The following is an 18264-nucleotide window of genomic DNA, read 5'->3' as shown; positions in this document are numbered from 1 at the left end:
GGCGTGGCGGCTAACGCGGCGCCATGCCGTTCGGACGGCATGTGTGCGACGTGAGCGCTTTAGATCGTAACGTTGCAACGATTATAGAGAGACCACGTGGGACACTTATGCGGAGAGAACTGCGGTTGGAAAACTTTTAAAAGTAACCTCCATTACTTGAGTAAACACGACTTCTCTTGTTCACTGAAGCGATGAAGGTCACTACGGCGGCGAGATGTTAACTACCTCGCCTGGTTTACAGGAGGATCGTGGGTTAGATCCCGACCCCGACGCCTGCTGCTGTGTATTTGGAGGTTGCGTGTCTCTCTCTCTCTCATCATCATCACGGTGGCTAGGAGATGTTAACTACTTCGCCAAGTGTACAGGAGGTCGTGGGTTCGATCCTGACCCTGACGCCTGCTGCTGTGTATTTGGAGTTTGCGGTGTTTCTCTCTCTCCCCGCGGTCGCATTGATTTTTCTCCGGGTCCTCCGGTTTCCCCCTTCCATATTTAGAAGCATGCGTATTTGGCTGATATAAGCCACTTCGTTGAGCTATCATTTGTAGCAGGGTCGCTTCTGAAAAAGAGCTATATAGCTCAGTGGACCTTACCTGGTAGAATAAAATAGTAAGCTTAGTTTTTAGTTTAGAAGTACAGCAAAGCACAACAACTAAACAATACAAATGTGAAGTGTAATTACAGAAGCAACGGGATACTGATATCGCGGTAATTTTACCTTCGTGAATTTTTCTTATATTGTGATATTATATATAAAAGAAAATTGTCGCAACTTGGAATCACGACTTGTTTCCTCTTTGCCTCGTTATTATCACCTCGTTTAGATGTTTTTTTTTTCCCCATCACTTTTGTACAGTTTTGTTTACTTGGCCATCATGAAAAATCTACCTATCATGTGTATGAGTTGTACACGATGAATTCTTACATGGGCTATTCGATATTGTGAGCGCAAGAATCAGATTGGTTGATTTTTTGACCTTCGTTAGAGATCATCAGCTCTCTGTACCCAGCTACCAAATGGCAATGAATAACCCCAGAGCCTCTCAGATAACACGACCACAGCTAATCCACAGTGCCCCGAAATGTGCGGCGAGAGAATGTTTAATAACTTTCACTGTGACACCATCGAGATGTCTCATTCAATCCAGCCTCCTTAACGTGACAATAACTCCTTAATCTTCATAAATTATTCGTCGTGCGATGCCTCGGGGGAGTTATTTCTCTTGCTTCATTTGTCTTAATAAAACAACGGGACAGTTCCATGAATGACCCGCAGGACGCCTTCCTTGTTCCGCAACACAAATACATGGGCACTGACTCGACACAATCCCGAATGTTAGAAGCGTTACTTCGTGTCCTGATTGTTCCTCTGTGTTGGCGCTCGAATCCAAGGGTGGGGAAGTTCGAAACGAGGTCCGCGCTAATCGGAGGCGCGCACTGCGAGCATCTTAGCTGTACTAATCGGGTACTGGAGGGCAATGTTATCGACCTCGTAACAACACGGCGTTTTGCTTGGTTGGAGCGTGATCCGTCACTTCGGTCACTTCAGTGCAATGGCCTCTAACAGTTACAGAAGTGACTGGGATCTCTGTGTGTGTGTGTTAATGTGTGGCCTACTGCCAAAGGTACTAGAAAGTCCCATTCGGCCCTCCGTAATGATATGTTTACCCACCCCTGTTCTAAATGCACCTCTTTATACAGCAATTATAAGTTTGACATTTTGCCATACATCCACCTATGCGTGTGTTTCCTTAGCTCTGCGATCGGTTGACGTGAGATCATGTGGATGGGATAATTGTCAACACAACCGTAAACAGTTATGGCCATTCACTGAAAGCGTGGCGGTTATAACTGTGCACAAGAGTGCTTGGGGAAGCATTACATTTGAATGGATTGCTTCGGTCCTCCAGCCAAGATGTCATACGCGTGTTTGGGCAAATCGGAATTGGACCACGAGGTTTGCCAAGAAGAGAGGTAGAGAATCGTAGAGGAGGGCAGGCCACGAGGCGATTGCACGGCAGTAGCGTTATACACGTGTACGCTTCGGAAACCGTTTGTTGTGTTTGCTCGGAAGCGTTGAGAGGCAGCGAAGGCGGCGTCTTTGCTCGTGACAGGGCGGTGGTGACATTTCTCAGGCACGGTTTGGGGTGTAATGAGCACGTTGAGGTAAAGGCGCAGCCCTGCAATTGCTTGCCCACGCCACTGCTGGCGGAAGGGCTTCCGATTCTAGGTGAGGTTTTTTTTAAAAAAAAAAAACTACGTTTGCACCATACGTAAACAACCGTGATGATCGGATGTGCGGAGGAAGAACAACAACAAACAATGTGTCCTCGATAACATACATTGTCGTAATCAATTACACATACGCTGTTCATTATCCGTGCCTTAGTGTTATCTGGGCCATCTGTCCCCCTTGATACCCAAATGTAGATTCTCCTTCACCGCACCCCGCCTAAGCGCTCTCACACCGCTCGGCGGATTGTTACAGGCGACCCCGATTTGTGCAGCGAACACTCAAGACTCCCTGTTTTAGCTTCAGCCAGCCTTGCCGCACGTCATGGAGAGCTCCCTCGTGTTCACGTCGTCACATCTCAGCCTGCTTCACCCTGAACTCTCATGCCAATGTTTTTGGTTCCCCCACCCCCCCCAGGTGACGCGATTGTGCAGCGGAGACTCGGACTCTGAGGAGGAGAACCAGGAACTGGCACAGATCGACCGAGGTGGAGTTAAATGCCTCTTCTCCCGATCGCCACCTCGCATCAGCCGGGGAATTATCATACATAACCACCTGCATATGTTTTGCCGTTATTCACACTTAAGTTGCGCGCTTCCGACCAAAATTTTTTGTTTAACTCTTAATCGAGCTTGTTTTTCATATATTGTTTGCTAATGTGTATCTTTAGCCTAGTTGTCCTTGTTAAGATATTCAGTAATTTCCCGTAGGTCATTTCCATTAGTAAATCGTCGGTGGTTACGACATTCTCCATCTACCTTTGTGATTCTCTCTTTCTTCAATCGATGTTTTTGGAACGCACAACCCTTGTGCTGTAAAATGAACAGAGGAACATATTTGTTGGAGGGACACAATTGGAAAATACAACAGAAGATGAATGATGCAGCGCAGTTTTTAAAGGCTGGCTGGGATACTTTTTATTATTATTAAATAAAGAGGTAAGCGAAAGCATGGTTGGAGTGCTTTTGCAAAATTGAATTTCGTAATAGAAACTCACCAGTGCGCATAAAGAGAACTTATTCTATCCGTGCAGATTAACTGCAATGATATTTGGAGTGGAAACTGCAATTTTCAGCCTTTGTTCCAAAGAAGCGTGGAGAGATGCATGCTGGGAATTAACACTGACACACAGAAAAAGGAGCGTGCGGATCCTGGGGGGGAAATACGAATTAGAAACATCACGTTGACCAGTTTAACACGTACGTTTTCGCGACTAACATCATCCATAATGCAGGTTTTTGGGGCTAGATTGCGTAAATATAAATGTGTCGTCAAACCCTCCACCACCCCACACAACCAATTAGTAATGTTTGTCACATAAACAGAACGTGCCAATTCGTTACTAGTACAGCACACCGGTGTATTGGAGAGCAAAGCCACACCATTTACAATCCGAGTACCACGTTTCGCCAGTAATTAACAACTAGCTTCATCAGGCGACAAAACTGTCTGTCGCCTTATTGGCTGTGTCGGGTGGTGGCGGGTTTAACTACACATTTATATGTTTACGTGATCTAACGCCAAAAAAAACCTGTATTATGGATCACGTTGACCGTTAAGAAAAGAAAGTGGGTTTGCGCATGAGGACGCGTCGCTAGAAGGCACGCGGTGGCCGATTGGAAGAGACTGGTGACGGAACGGCAGGCGACAGAGGACATTGCCAGAGAGGATGACCGCTGTGGATGTGGAGCGATGAAATTAGCCCGGGTGCAAGGAGAGAGATGGATCATATAGCATCGTGTGTGCGGCCTTCCTGCAGCAGTGGATGAATCGTTGGCTGCTGTTGATGACGAGGGTGAATTTAATTTCTACCGCATGGAATGCGATACAACTTTTATTTTTACACACACACACACACACAAATTAGTCATAGGTCAGACACGATGGAAATTATTCTTATAGATCGGCGCTGCACGGGATGCTTTTGAGAAGCAGTGTCAGCTGCTGCGGTCGTTGATTCAATTTCTGAAATGCGCCAGACCCGGTATTAATAATGGAGTATGTATTATGCTCAGGTAGTGGAATTTTAGCACAGATTCTTCAAAAGGTTGCATTCTATTTTGGCATGTTTGTAGAGGCTTGCGGTTTGTAGAGGTTTGATTGCTGTATATCGCTGCTCATCATATCCGTGTGGGTAAGCCATCATCTAAGCAAGTGGATTTGCAAATGAGCTTTATATACGTGTCCAAGATATCTAAATAATTACTGCACCGTGAGCAAGCTTTTACGCTTTCCTTGCGTGGAAGAAAATGTGCGCGATTGATTCGTGAAATTAGTTGGGGAAAAATCGTGCTTACGGACGCATTGCGTGACACTCTCCAACGTGCCTCTATCTCCAGATGTGTTTTAATTTTAGTGCTCTGAAAGCCAATGAGCAGCTCCTAACGTAAAAAAAAAATATTTTGAATATTTGCAAGTAGCCCTTTTACTCAGGTTCGCAGCTCCGAGTTTCGGGCAACCCTTGAAGGTGATCTGCGAAACTGTTTCAGATGCTAGGATTTGTTTTTCTTCACAAAAAAAAGCACGTACGATTTTAATTCCCTTCGCACAGCTCCTTACGACATGAAGAGCACAATAATACCTCGTACCTCGCAACTCCTATTAGCGTGGTTGGCTATGTACGGCGCGAAAGAAGTTCAACGTACATACGCGTGCGGATCACAAATTCACCATATTTATGGCTTTTTAATCAACATTTTGCGGAAGCGTTTAGAGTATTAATTTCGATAGGGAGTGATGCGCGGGTCAAGCGTGGCGGGGTAAAGCGCGGGTACTTCTACCTCCCAGTAGACGCCGTTCAGCCAGCAGTGCAGTGATTGAGACATTGCAGGGCTGCTCCTGTACCTTTTACTTTCTTCACGGAGCCTGTGCTCTGACAGCAACATCTTGGGTGCGTTGACTGGGAGCTTGGCAGCAGACACGACCGGTGGTTAAACCCCGTGCACACAATTCCACTGACCCAGGTTCAAAAATCATTGTCATGCACACGGTTTATATATCTGAGCGCATGGGCCTGCCATGGGCCATCCGGAGGTCTTTTCAGCGCCGCCGGGGAGACACAGATACTGGAGAGACAAAGGTGGCCATTCGTATTTGTACGGGTCGCACTCCTTATTGTAAGTCTGCCAATGTTTGATGTACGCTTGCAAGCAGCACTCCTTTATAGCTGTATGGGGAATGTTTTGTTTTTGAAATGGGAATTCGTACCTCGAGCCTTCTTGGGAGTTTGACGAATTTTTTCAACCCAAAATCGTTGGCGAGCCCATTGCCTGCGATGTGCTTTGAGCGGCAGCGAAGGTTTACGCGCTGTTCGCTTTAGTTTGAATTCGTCCGTCCGGGTTGCATTGCTGCCGATCGCGTTTTGTTTCGTGCTCTGGATGCTTCATTTCCACGCCTCGCTTTCGTTTGTCTCGGCGTGGTGAAGTATGGCCAAATAGCCTGCCCCCCCCCGCCCCCCGCGAACAGCACTGGATTGTGGGAAGTCGACAACCGAGCAGTGGATTGATCATGGGCTGTAGATCTGCTTGCTCGCTCACGCCACGTTTGGCTGGGCGGGGGGGGGGGGAACCCATACGGTTTAAATTGGGATTTTCGCTTCGCCGTTAATAAAGGATGCTAATGAATTAACTAATTAATGTTCCCTTCTGAAGGACAGCGAGTTTGTCTTGCCGGGCTGCCTGACTGAGTTGCTATTTATCGTCTTCACTCAGCCTTGCCTCGCCTATCGTTAATAAATAAACATGCTTTCCATTGTACTGCTCTATTTGTGAATTCACTTAACATATTTTATTCATTTTATTAACGCTTTCTGACTAATCTTGAAAGCTTTCACGCATTATCTCTGTCTGTCCGTCTGTCTATAAGATGAGGTCATAATCAGCCTCGGGAAAAATATTATCCAACATGAACACAACTTCAGTGTAAAGTTGCGTTGCTATTCGGGACTTGTTCTTGAGAAAACCAGCCAAAATCATTAAACTTGGTAGGCATCAAACAGGGCAAAACGAACTTCAGTATTTCCAAATATTCATACACGTTTTGCCCTGACCTCTACCCATCGACTTCTAGAACTAACTATTGTAAAATTTAGAGGGCAAACGCCTTAATGGAAAATGTTACATAATCCATCCGTGTACGTGATTTTTTATCTCTTATTATTTGCAGAGAGAAGGAAATTACGCTGCCTTCCATGCAGACCGACGGGAGCTGATTTGAGCCAAAGGACAACCCATTACAAGGAGGTAGGCCGGCCTTCCTGTCATTCGTCACGTTTAATTGTGCATCACTTGCTACGGCCACGCACTGAATTAAAGTGCTTCTGAGACGCACGTGTAAGGATTTAAACGTTGCCCAGGGTTTAAAAAAAAAAATACAAGCTCAGCGGATGTTTATCCAAACGGCCGTGTGTGCGCGCGCGCGCGTGCGTATTTCGACACTTCACGTGGTAGCCTCACGGTGCACGTAGCCTGGCACAAGCGTCGTGGCGGTTTGTTGTTGCGTGCGTGTTTGTGAAAGCGCAGGGACGTTTTGCAAAGTGTGTCTCAACGATTTTACAGCGCGCGTCTGAAAGCCGTTTTTAAACGGCGTCGGTTGCCACCACGGCACTTTCGATCGCGAGGTCGCCGATGAGACCTCTCCCCGCCGAGCCAGTCGACGCATTGGTCAAGTTTCGGTCGATGTCTTCCCCCTCTGCCCCTTCCCGCCCAGCGGTGTCAATGGGTAGGCCACAGTTAGACGACTCGGAAACAAAAAAACGTAAAACGTAAAAGCTCTCCAGTCGTCGTGTGCCGTGGCTGTCATCGTTCGGGAGAGACCGTGCAGCGTGTGATGACGAAATGCCCCGAACCACAAATACGAAGGAGACATCGCGGCGATACACGACTCCGCGACCGCTCCTTGACGCGGTTATCTGGCTTGACCGTCTGCATGTGGAATTGAAGTCGTTGCATCTACATCATCGGCCCCATGACAAGAAGAAGACGTTAGTCGGTCGCGTGCGGTGGGGTAAAGTGTGGGTACTTCTATCTCTTTCAAGACGCGTGACGCGTATGGAAGAGTAGGCCAAATACCCGCTAGAGTTCCCTCTGGAGGAGGCCGTTCCACCAGCAGTGGCATGAGCGAGTAATTGCAGGGGTGCAAATTTACGTTTTGTAAAATCTAAATGTTAAACAAGACTCATGCAGTGCTTCAATGAGGGTATCATGCCAACAACCTGTTAGAAGGAGGGGGCAATGATTTGACCAGTTGGCCAACGTTTCACATGGGATTATAAGTCCCCGATAAGAACACGGCTTTTTACTTCAGGTTTCATTCTCGCATCGCTTCATCTTTACGGGAATTTCCTTGGCCACTCCGTCCGTCTAGACAGACGGAGCTAATGCCTTGAAGCTTTAAACCTTTCTTTTGAATTCATGAAAACAAAAGACATCATGAAAGAAAACAGCCGGTTGTCTTTGTGGGCTGTGTCCCACCTTGAAGCAAACGAGCTGGGTGTCGACTATAAACGGTCCATCAATCACGAGGGTAAACCTTACGGCCCTGCACGCACTTGTACGTACGCTGAACTTCTTTCGCGTCGTACGTAGCCAACCGTGCTGTTCGGTGGTGCTCGCCCCACTACCAGAGTACGCTCTACGTGAGGAACGGGGCTCTCGAGGGATACTTTCAATCGCATTTCGGCCTACTCTTCCCCGCCAACCAGACGTGCCGGAAGCAAACTATAATCTTTAAAAAAAAAATTACCATTGTAAGGCCCACTTGAGCTATACAGCTCTTTTTCAGAAGCGGCCTGGCCACAATTGATAGTTTTTTACGAAGCGGCTCATCACGTGGAAATTCATAGCAGCCGAATACCCCCAACGCACGATTGTAAATGTGGAAAGAAAAACCGGAGAACCTGGAGAAAAATCCACACGATCACGGAGAGAGAGAGAGAGAGAGGGAGAGACACGCAAACTCCAAATATACAACAGCAGCAGGCATCCGGGTCGGTATCGAACCCACGACCTCCTGTACACCAGGCGAGGTAGTTAACATCACAACAAACCCACCGCCGCCCCCGCAGCTGCTGCAGCCAAGCGCCGAGTGCCAGAACCGGCTGGGGCTGCTGGAGGACCGGGCGGTGCCGGCGGTGCCGGCGGCGTGCGGCTGGCAGGAGAGGAGGGCTCCTCGCTGCTACCACACGTGGCCCCAGGCCGGCGGGCGACCCGGCGGCCGCTGCTCCCTGGTGGCCGCCAGGGCGTGGGCTGGCTGGGACCCGCACCGCGGCGTCCCCGCCGCCTTCCAGCCGCTGCGACAGCAGCACCCTTGTCGCGCGGCGGCGGCGGCGGCGGCTGCGGCGCGGACGTTGGCGACCGCCCCCGACCCACCGCTCGCCGCGTTCCTCCAGCCGGAGGCGCGCGGCGGCAGCGGCGGCAATGCCGGTGGCGGAGACGGTGGTGCGGTGGTCGTGGTGCGCAGACCCCACGCCACGCTGGCCGACCCGGCCCGCAGGCCCAGCCTCAACTTTGAGAAGATGCAGCAGGTGAGCGCATGCTGGCGCGCTGCGCTACCAATCCGGAATCTTTGTGTGTGTGTGTGTGTGCGTGTGTGTTTGTGTGCGCACGCCTTCATATGTGTATGTATGTTGAACTTCTTTCACACCGTACATAGCCAACCTCGCTCATCGGAGGTGCTCGCTAACGCCACTTTCTCCAGCAGCCTTGTACGGCCCTACGGGGGGGGGGGGGTAGTTGTGTATTTGCGTTCAGCGCGGGGTCGTGGGGCGCGATGACCCAGCACTTCATCGGCCGTGCTGTCAAACCCGGGGGTCAATTGCTGGCCCGCGGATAATGTGAATGGCAATGCGGTAACTGAGCTCATCCCTAGAGTGGGATTGGGTGGGTGGGTGGGGGGGGTCCCGCTCGGTCGACACGGCCCTTTAAATGATTCCGTGCTGCTGTGCCATCGGCTTTGGCACTCGCGAGGCAAAGGGCCCCGCTCGCACCTCGCGCACCGTGCCATCCCTAACGGGTGCCCAACGTCGTCATTTGCCGCGGCAATCCACAGCGGTTCATCGGTTAATTCTCTACTTTTTTTGTGCGCACATTTAAATATTTAGCCTCATTGCTTTCGATTCGAATTCCTTATTTCGAATTTAAACGGAACCATCTGGAATTCATAATTAAAAAAAAAAATCTAAACCAGTGGCGCAACAGCTACTGAGCTGCTCTGTGAGGTCGTTCCCAAGCCGTGGCTACTAACATCAGCCACGAATGATAACAGAACCGGTCCTCCCCCACTGCCTCCGCTTTAGCAACACACACTGACCAGCGTGGTGAAGTATGGTAACAAAAAAAAAACAAGACCCCTATGGCTTGGGGAAGTCTTCATCCTCTGATGGATTGAGAATGGCTGGAATTAAAAGTTACTGTGTAGCATACAGCGTGCTATACCAAGAAGACATAACATCCGAATTAGAGGTTTCCCAGCTGTCAGCATGAAACAAATTGGGTAAGGGAAGTTTTTCGTCTCCGCCTCTTAGAGGAGAAGTTTGGTCTCGTTGAGTCGTGGGCTTTGTAAAGTAAAATAAACTCCCAAGGAGCTAAACTTTTCCGGGCTGCCTTTTGACTGAAACCACCGATCCGCACAGTGCAACAACAATCATCTTGCCTCTATTAGTAACCTGCTTCCATTCCTCCCTCAAAACCCATCTCTTCTCCCTCACCCATCCTGCTGCTACTCCCTGCTCTCACCCCCCCAGCTACAACCAGGCCTACCCCAACACAAATCCCTATAACTACCCCAACCCCTATCACTATCCCTGCTCGACTGAGGCTTGCCAGGTGTTGTAGGTTTGGGTCGCGAGGTGCCCAGGAGATAGATGGCCGTGATGAGATGGACGCACCCTCATACGCTGGATTTTCTCTGGAATCTCCGGTTTCCTCCCGTATGCCGAACGCTCGTAAATTATTTAATAGGAAATATCCCAACTCAGTACCCTCCTGAAAGAGTTTTGGCACTCGGCGAGGCTTAATGGAAAATGTCATATTGTTCTTCTTCTTGGTTCTTTCGGTAAAGTCACGTAGAATGGAAATAAAATAATAAAAATAAAACATAATAGAATAAAATTCTCACGACGTTTCGGCCACAACACAAGTAGCCTTCTTCAGGTGAAGGAACAGAACTGTCGGGACGACAGCGCTTCAATGAACACTGCTAAGCTTGGCAGCGTCTTTTAAGCTGTGTGGGAGGAGCAGAGCGCCTTGACAAAGGAGTTTACATATCAACAGTAATAATTTAGCATTGAAGTAGCTGTGTTAATGTGTTGGATTCGCAGGGTGTTAAAGTCAGAAATTAGCATGTATTAACATAAAGTAACTGGGTATACACTACACTATATAGTGAATACCATATAGTAAACTGATAAAAAACTAAAATATAAACTACATCAATGTTATCAATAAACTCAATATACTCTCCAATCAGCTGAGCTACTAACAATAAGTCGTTTTACATTACAATTCTATGTCGAAAAAAATGGCGGTTTCTTTTTTGCTTTTCAACGTTAGCACCACGGATAGCGACGAGCTTTGTTCAGACGGACGAGTCCATCTGTGCTCGGAACGGAGGAGGGGGGAGAAACAACCACGATGCGCTGCTCTGTCCTGTGTTGCGTTACAACTATGCTATAAATTAGACTACTATGCATTACAATGTTATACCTTCCAATCTAAACTACATTGCATAATATCGTATACACAGCCCAATGTAAGCTCTAACATTATGCATTATATTGATATGTCTCCAACTCAACTTTTTTCTACATTACACGACTATACACCATAATACACGCTGCCATAGACAAACCCCACCCTTGAATTATACAATGCGTTACTATACACTACCCTATACTTTAGACTATACAATATTAGACTTGTAATATTACGCTATGTATTAATCTACCAACCCTACTGTATACCACACTGCTGTATATTCACTATACAATTACGATACTATATATTGCCTTATGAATTATGTTAAACATTACACTGTTATACTATTTATTATTATACAACATGCTATAAACAATACCATTGACCGTCGTGTGAAAGGTATTAAGAGGCAGTGCCAGCGAATGGACTGCGGTCTGAAAGTCACCATAAAATACAATCAATCAAGAACCGAAATGGTTTATAACGTCTTTCCAATGGTTACTAAGCCAGAATCCATGTTCTCGGTTGAAATTGTCTCTGTGTTTGTATATGTGGATGGCCTCATGAACGAATCTCTCATGGTAGCCGGATGGCTTGCAGAGAACCTCCGTCATGGAGAAGTCAATGTCATGTGAGCCTACTGAATTATAACAGTGATCTGCCACGGCTGAGGTGTTCGTCCTACCGTGTTTCAGGTCTGCTTTGTGTTCACGAATGTGGTCCGAGATATGTCGTTTGGTTTCTCCAATGTAGCTGCTACCACAGAGGCAATTTAGTTTGTAGATGCCCGGGTACTGTATGTCTGGAACCACATCTTTTACAGACGGAACCAGATCACGGATTTTATGTCATATTGTTGTTACACACGATGCATAATCAGTACCCTCCCCGTCATAGGAATGTGGAATGTCGAGCACTGGCTCAGAGCTGTAAAGGCGACATTGAGCTCTGCCTCAGTAGTCATTTGAGAAGGAAATCGCTCTAACTTGAAGGGAAAACATTATCCTAAAACGCCATAAATAGGGGGCTCGCTAGCTGCATAACTTGGCAGCGTTTCTGGGTAATTTGTGTGAATTGTAGATAACTTACACTGACAGTACCATTACATTTAAGCCATAATAATTTATTAACAATCCTGAACTGCGCTAATTATTCCTCGTCATTTTGTTGTTGTTGCTGCGAACTTTGTTGGGAGACTCTCACGATGCGTCATTTATCCCGCAAGTTTATTCACGAACGTGACTTTTTTTAATTTTCAAGTCGTTTGGTCCTGGCAATTGATGTCAACTCCCACCATGGAGTGATTCACATCCACAGCGATTCGATGGCCTGTCATGATTCCGAGTCGCGACTCTGCTACCTTGCTGCTATTTCATCATGGGACCTCCTTTGCCAGTACCAAAATATGATAATAGGTTTTTCCATTTTTTTCTGGCAACAATACCAGGTGTTAAGATGTTAAAACACCAAACTGAAACCTTTTACAAGGAATCATGTCTACATTAACCACAATGCTTGTGGTCAGAATGGAAACAAAAAAAACATACTCTGATAATATATGTGCATTGTCATTGAAACTGATTGGTCCACACCAGAGACAACACCTGTTTTGCTGCTATTGTTAGTAAGTTTTTTTTGCCGATTCTAACATCCACGATTCAGTGCGTATGTCGTAAGCTGAAGCATCGATATTCAGCTGTAAATCGATGCATCGTCACAAGACGACTATCTGGCCTCCCCCAGCACAAGCCACTTTTCGTCTCTGTAGATGATCTAACGTTAATAAATGTTAACGGGCTGTACGAATAATAAAAAGGCAACGCTCAGCACTGCATGAGATCAATTGAATAATGATTAAGGAGGATCTGCAGCTTTCTTTTTGCCAGCGAGAGACATTGGGTTTGGTATGCAGTTAAATCAGACGTTGCATTGGCGTTTGAATTATTGAGGAAAACGAAATGGGAAAATCCTGAATTACGACGTTGCTTCCTGAAGTGGTAAGCGCGCCTACAAGCTCGTGCCGTACACATTCAGCATCGCACCGCGGCTTCGGTAAATCCCCAGAACTACAGCGCGTTGGGAGCAACGTGCGCCGTACGTCTTTACACAAACGACGGTCATGCTTGGGGGGGGGGGGACACAGTGAGTGAGAGTTTGCGATAGCTATGCCTCTAAGGGGATGCACGCTGGGCACTCTGCGTCCGTGGTGAGTGTCAGATTTAATTATCTGGAATATCGCATTTTCAGACTCTTTAAGGTCAAATTTCCGATTGATTTAGAATTTTGTATTTTCGGATTTTAATTTGCTGAGTTCGAATATTTCGCACTGCTTATGCACCGCATGTCACCATGATGATCAATGGTGGAGCCAGGATTTTCAGGTAGGGGGGGGGGCAACCCCTCCAGCAATGAAAAATGATAGGAGTTGTTAGTAAGTAAGCAATGAAAAATGATAGGAGTTGTTAGCAAGTAAGGACTTGTCCCTTGCTTTTTATTCAACGCGTGTGCGGCGATGGCGCAGCCATCGATCGAGGGTCGAATTCGAACCGCGTTGTGTGATCGGCATCGTGCTCGCTGAAGGTGAATGCCTTCAGGGAAGTCGTGTACTGTATACGCAACTGCGCACAATTCTGAGTCACTTCTAACTACTTTGCCGTTACGTATTGCCAATTATGGACTCAGACTATTGTCCTATCATCTCATAGAGTTCCTGACACGTAATAATATGCTACACAGTGGCAGTGGGGGTCGCAAAATGCCGATTTATTACTAATAAACCCCAATGATCCGATCGAAATTAGGGATTTCTATCGGATTATTGGGGGGGGCACATGCCACTAAAACAGTAATCTTCATCTAAATATGTTGACATTTGATTAATGCAACACAAAAACTGGCGTCACATGACTGCACTCTTGGTGGGATGAGCACGGAAGTGATCTGACTAAAGTGAAGTCATTTCCCACGATGGAACATTTTTGCATAATCAGAAATTTCACAGCCAGGCCCCATCTTCAGATTTTTGGGGATTAATAAACCTGGGAACACATCCCTAGCATGCACCCACACATTATTCTTCATGTTTGGAAAACACAAGAAACTACGGCTGGGTTTGGCTATAGGGGAGACCCGAATAGAATCATGCGCAGGTGTGAGAACACCCAAAGATACAAAGCAATCTTCGTTTTGAGGCTGGAAGTCTGTTTCCCACTTCGTGCAGCAACGCAGCGTGTACATGTAGGTGCAAGTTACGCGAGAGCCGAAGACTTTCACCGCAGACTGGATGGTGAAGTGGCTCAGCTGCATTGTGAGAGTTGGGTGAAGAATATCCACAGAACAAAACAGATTAATCGGAACAAGCGTTGCTTTCGGAAGGCTTTTCTATCGTGAGAGCAATCATGTGACAATGAGAGCAGCCTATCACGAGTCTCTCGTATATCTACAATTATTATTTTCTTCCAAATGATTGGAATCATGAAAAAAATTGGTATTTGAGCTCCAAATTGTACGCCTAAAGATGAAATCAAATGTCTTTCAATGCTTACTTACAAATTGATTTGTATCTCAAATGTGAATGGGGGAAAGTCTGATTTCAGAATGGGTCACAATTCAAGCGAAGAAAAATTCACATTTAAAATTTTGTTGTTGCTTTCTCACTTGTTGTGTATCTCGTTTTGTCTTAACTGTAGCCTCGCTCACTCGATTAGCGCAAAATATATCATTGGCATAAATTGACGCAAATCATTAATAATCAGCTGATAGACACGATGGCTGAATCACATGCGTAGTAGTAGATTTTAATCAACAAATCTTTGCATGCTTGGTACAGTATCTTCACAGATGGTATGTCGTAATCAGCACTAAGTTGAGCCAGAACCGACTCCCTAACGCTCTTCCATAAAATGATGTTGGCATGCCACAGCCAACTTGCTTCATCTTGTCACAATCATATAAAGATGTTCATAGGATTATAGGACTATGGAGTATAATAATATCGGAGTATTAATGGACAGGTTTGCCCTGTATTCTAGTCGTAGTGTCTTTCGCCAATCCTCACTACTCCGTCGCAGCCAGCGCAGCATTCTGTAAAATATCAAGTGAGCATCCAAGCCCTGGCCATAATAAACACAGTTTTGCCGGGACAACTTGACGTGCGCTGTTGGTCTGCCAGCTTGGATCGGACGGAGCTCGAGCCGCGTCATCAGTCACCCGCTCGTCTGCGCTAGAACCGCTCTGTACGGCAAATCTACAGGGGCAGCTGCACACGCTTCGAAAAGAAGAAAAAAACAAAGTCTGCCTGTGGGCACCTGCAGTCCATACCTCCTGTGCATACTATTTATTGAGCGAACGTGTTTGCCTGTGACCTTTACACAGTTAGAGCACCAGATACACAATGTTTTAAAAAAAATAATCTACTTATTTAACGCACGGACTATGTCGATGTTGTATTTGCGAACGGGCGTCAGCCCACGTGGACAGAGAGCCACGTGACAGCCTCCTCCTCCTCCTCCTCCTGCACGTGCAGGGCAACCAGTTGACCCGGCACGGCCCGACGGACTTCACGGCTTGGGGACGATGTCCAAGCCGCGGTCTCTCACCCGGCTCCCCGCATTCAGACAGCGCCGGCCGTCGCGTCGTGGTTACGCCCCGTCGATGTTCGGAAGCGGCACGCGCGCCCCCTGGTCACGCGAATGACGTCTCACCCATTGGCCTTTGGAAGAGCGAAAAGTCGTGGTGCTGCCAAGCCCAGCGTATCTCCCACATCACCCTGCTCACGTCAAATCAAGGCAATCGATGAGCGCGTTTGGTAATTGCGGCCACTCTTATAGCGCGGAGGCTATCGCCGTGTCTCAGAGATGTGTAGGAGTCTGCAGCGGTGTCGTTGTGTCAGAATATGTATTTAGACTGGAGTCGTTTATTAGACAAGATTCTTATGCTCACGATACTCGCGTAGAATCGCGAGCGTGAGAATCGATTTTATATATATTTGATGCACCGTGCACATCTGAGTGCGTCCACTGTCAAGACGCAGCGATGCCGTCGGCTCCCTGGTGCGGTTGCTCGATGGATGTTTGGCATCGCACAACCGCGAGCGGTGGCGGCGATAGCTTAAGAAGGCCGTCATTCAGCAGTGGATGGATCACGACCGTTCACGATGATGATCCCTTTGACGTGACAGGCTCTCGTGACCCCTGCTTGCCAAGAGAGGCCACTGTTGTACATTCACAACATTAAAAAGGATTGGTCCTTGATTCAGATGGCGACCCTGAGTCGTGATGATTCGTCAAATTGCGAGGGGGAAGAATCGTTACCAGCCTAATGATCAATGGCCATGGCAGTAAGCCATCGTATTTTTGTGCTTAGTTGTACTGTATCTATTTGATTTCATCTCCTACCTTTAGGCACGCAGTTTAATGCGGCTGCAATCAGGACCTAACCTTTCAATGTTGTTTTATTCCTTCCTCCTTCCCAATTATATTCGAGCTGTATTATCGGCATCCTGTCAGCGAGAGGAAAGGATTCCGTTGGGAACTCTTGGACGGCGCTAGCATTTGTGTCGCCTTGTGTCAGCTGTCTCAAAAGATACCGTCGCAGAGGAGCTTTTGAAATCCCTGCAGTAGGCCACGTTCTAGGCCTGATTTTCCACACTAGCGGGTGGGAAAAAATGTATAAGCCCACAGCTGTCAACCCGTACGGTTTAACCCGTATTCTTGTACAGGAAAAATGAGTTTTCAAGTCAATACCACGTTACAGGCGTTTCAATCCTGGCAATTTTGTCTCTTTGTGTTACTCCCTTGTGATGGGACATTGTAGGATGGACGTTGAGATTTGTAAGGGCACGGGGTGACCAATAAGGTCTGAATTGGTCTGTAATAAGGTAGGGCACTGATAAGGGGTTGACAGGTTTGTAAGCCCTGTATAACATGTTTATCGCATGGTTATACGGCACTTATTTTTTTGTCACAGAACTCTTCATGGTTGGTTTACTCTTCAACAATAACCTTCAGAACGGGACAAATGAAGGGATCACATGGGTGGCTCTGCGAAATCCGCTTCCGTGGGACCATTCTCAAACACGGAGGCTTGCGCTGCTGCGCGAGAAATCCCATTGCCAACTTGGGTCTCGAGTCACGCTTCTGTTGTAGGCACAATCGCGATAAAAACTGCAAAAATGATCTCGCAGTGTCGCGGCACATTTTCCGGTGATCATCGCCGAAGAATTGCCGGACGGCTGCGGAATGCGCGTACGTACGCTGGACTTATTTCGCACCTTACGTAGCCGACCGCGCTGGTCAGAGGCGCGGGCAAAAGTACAACAAATTAAAACGCAATAAAAAGCAGTTGGCCTGTAGACCGCAGCCAGCTCACCATCTCGGCGGAGAGCATGGCTTAGCCGGCAAGGCAAAGCTCACCCGGCCCTTCACTGCACAGCGTGTGCCCCGCGCGCATTGACCCGCCGATGCCGAACTTGCGTCGGCGGAAGAGGCCGGTGGATCGAGGTGACTGCTGCTGCTGCTGCCCGCGTCTCTTGTCGCTCCGAGCGAGCGTTCAAACGCCCGCTCGCTGCTGCCGGGCTCGCGGAGCCCCGCTCATTAACGCTTGGCGGCAAGAGGGAGACGGCGGCGGCGGCGTCTCGGTTAAAGCCGCGCGCGGAGCTCTCGGTGCGCGGCGCGATTAGCGCCGATTTGCCTCTCGAAGGAGGTGGCTGAAGGTTCCTGCGGCTCATTCCGTGCGCTCGCCTTCTGCCGCGGCTCAGTGGTCGCGGGGAAGGGCTGTTGCTTCTTGCTCTTCGGACGGAAGTCGAAGGCCACGTCTCGGCCTGCAAGGACAACGCGGACACGCGAGGCCTCTCGAGAGGGTTTATTAAGCCTCGGCTCGCTCTTGTCTGTGAGATGCTGCCGCGGTGGCGGGGTGGCGTAGCGGTGAGCACGCACTGGGCGTGCGATGCTAATTTTTATTTGACCAAGTAAGGCCCACCGAGCTACACAGCTCTTTTTCAGAAGGGACCTGGCCACTAATGATAGCACAACGAAGTGACTTAGCGCGTGGAAATTTATAGCAGCCAAATACTCTCTAAATGCGTGATGTTGATTCTAAATGTGGAGGGAAAAACCGGAGGGCCCGGAGAAAAATTCACGCGACCATGGGGAGAGAGACACACAAACTCGAAATATACAGGCGTCAGGGTTGAGATCGAACCCACGAACTCCTGCACACCAGGCGAGGGAGTTAACATCTGACCACCGTGGCGCAATCTGCCGGTTCATTTACCCAGCGCGGCAGTTAAAACGATGGGGAACTCTCTTAAATTCCCCCCCACCCCCGCCTCTGTCCATCAAG

At 47.9% G+C, this 18264-nt stretch overlaps 1 protein-coding gene across 5 annotated transcripts in view; it reads left to right on the top strand.

Annotated features, from left to right (window-relative positions):
- The window catches only part of LOC116947880 (uncharacterized), a 56073-nt gene that overhangs the window by 26167 nt on the left and 11642 nt on the right, over nucleotides 1–18264 (top strand). For all 5 annotated transcript variants that reach the window (XM_076071124.1, XM_076071125.1, XM_076071126.1 and 2 more), the window contains 3 exons: nucleotides 2648–2717; nucleotides 6395–6471; nucleotides 8295–8753. In XM_076071124.1, the coding sequence (XP_075927239.1) occupies nucleotides 2648–2717; nucleotides 6395–6471; nucleotides 8295–8753 (606 nt within the window). The remainder of the gene's footprint in view (nucleotides 1–2647; nucleotides 2718–6394; nucleotides 6472–8294; nucleotides 8754–18264) is intronic.

The sequence above is a fragment of the Petromyzon marinus genome, chromosome 31, assembly GCF_048934315.1.
Source record: "Petromyzon marinus isolate PM22_M1 ecotype Great Lakes invasive population chromosome 31, UKy_Petmar_22M1.pri1.0, whole genome shotgun sequence".
Classification (NCBI taxonomy): Eukaryota; Metazoa; Chordata; class Hyperoartia; order Petromyzontiformes; family Petromyzontidae; genus Petromyzon; species Petromyzon marinus.
This window is presented reverse-complemented; position numbering and strand designations above follow the sequence as displayed.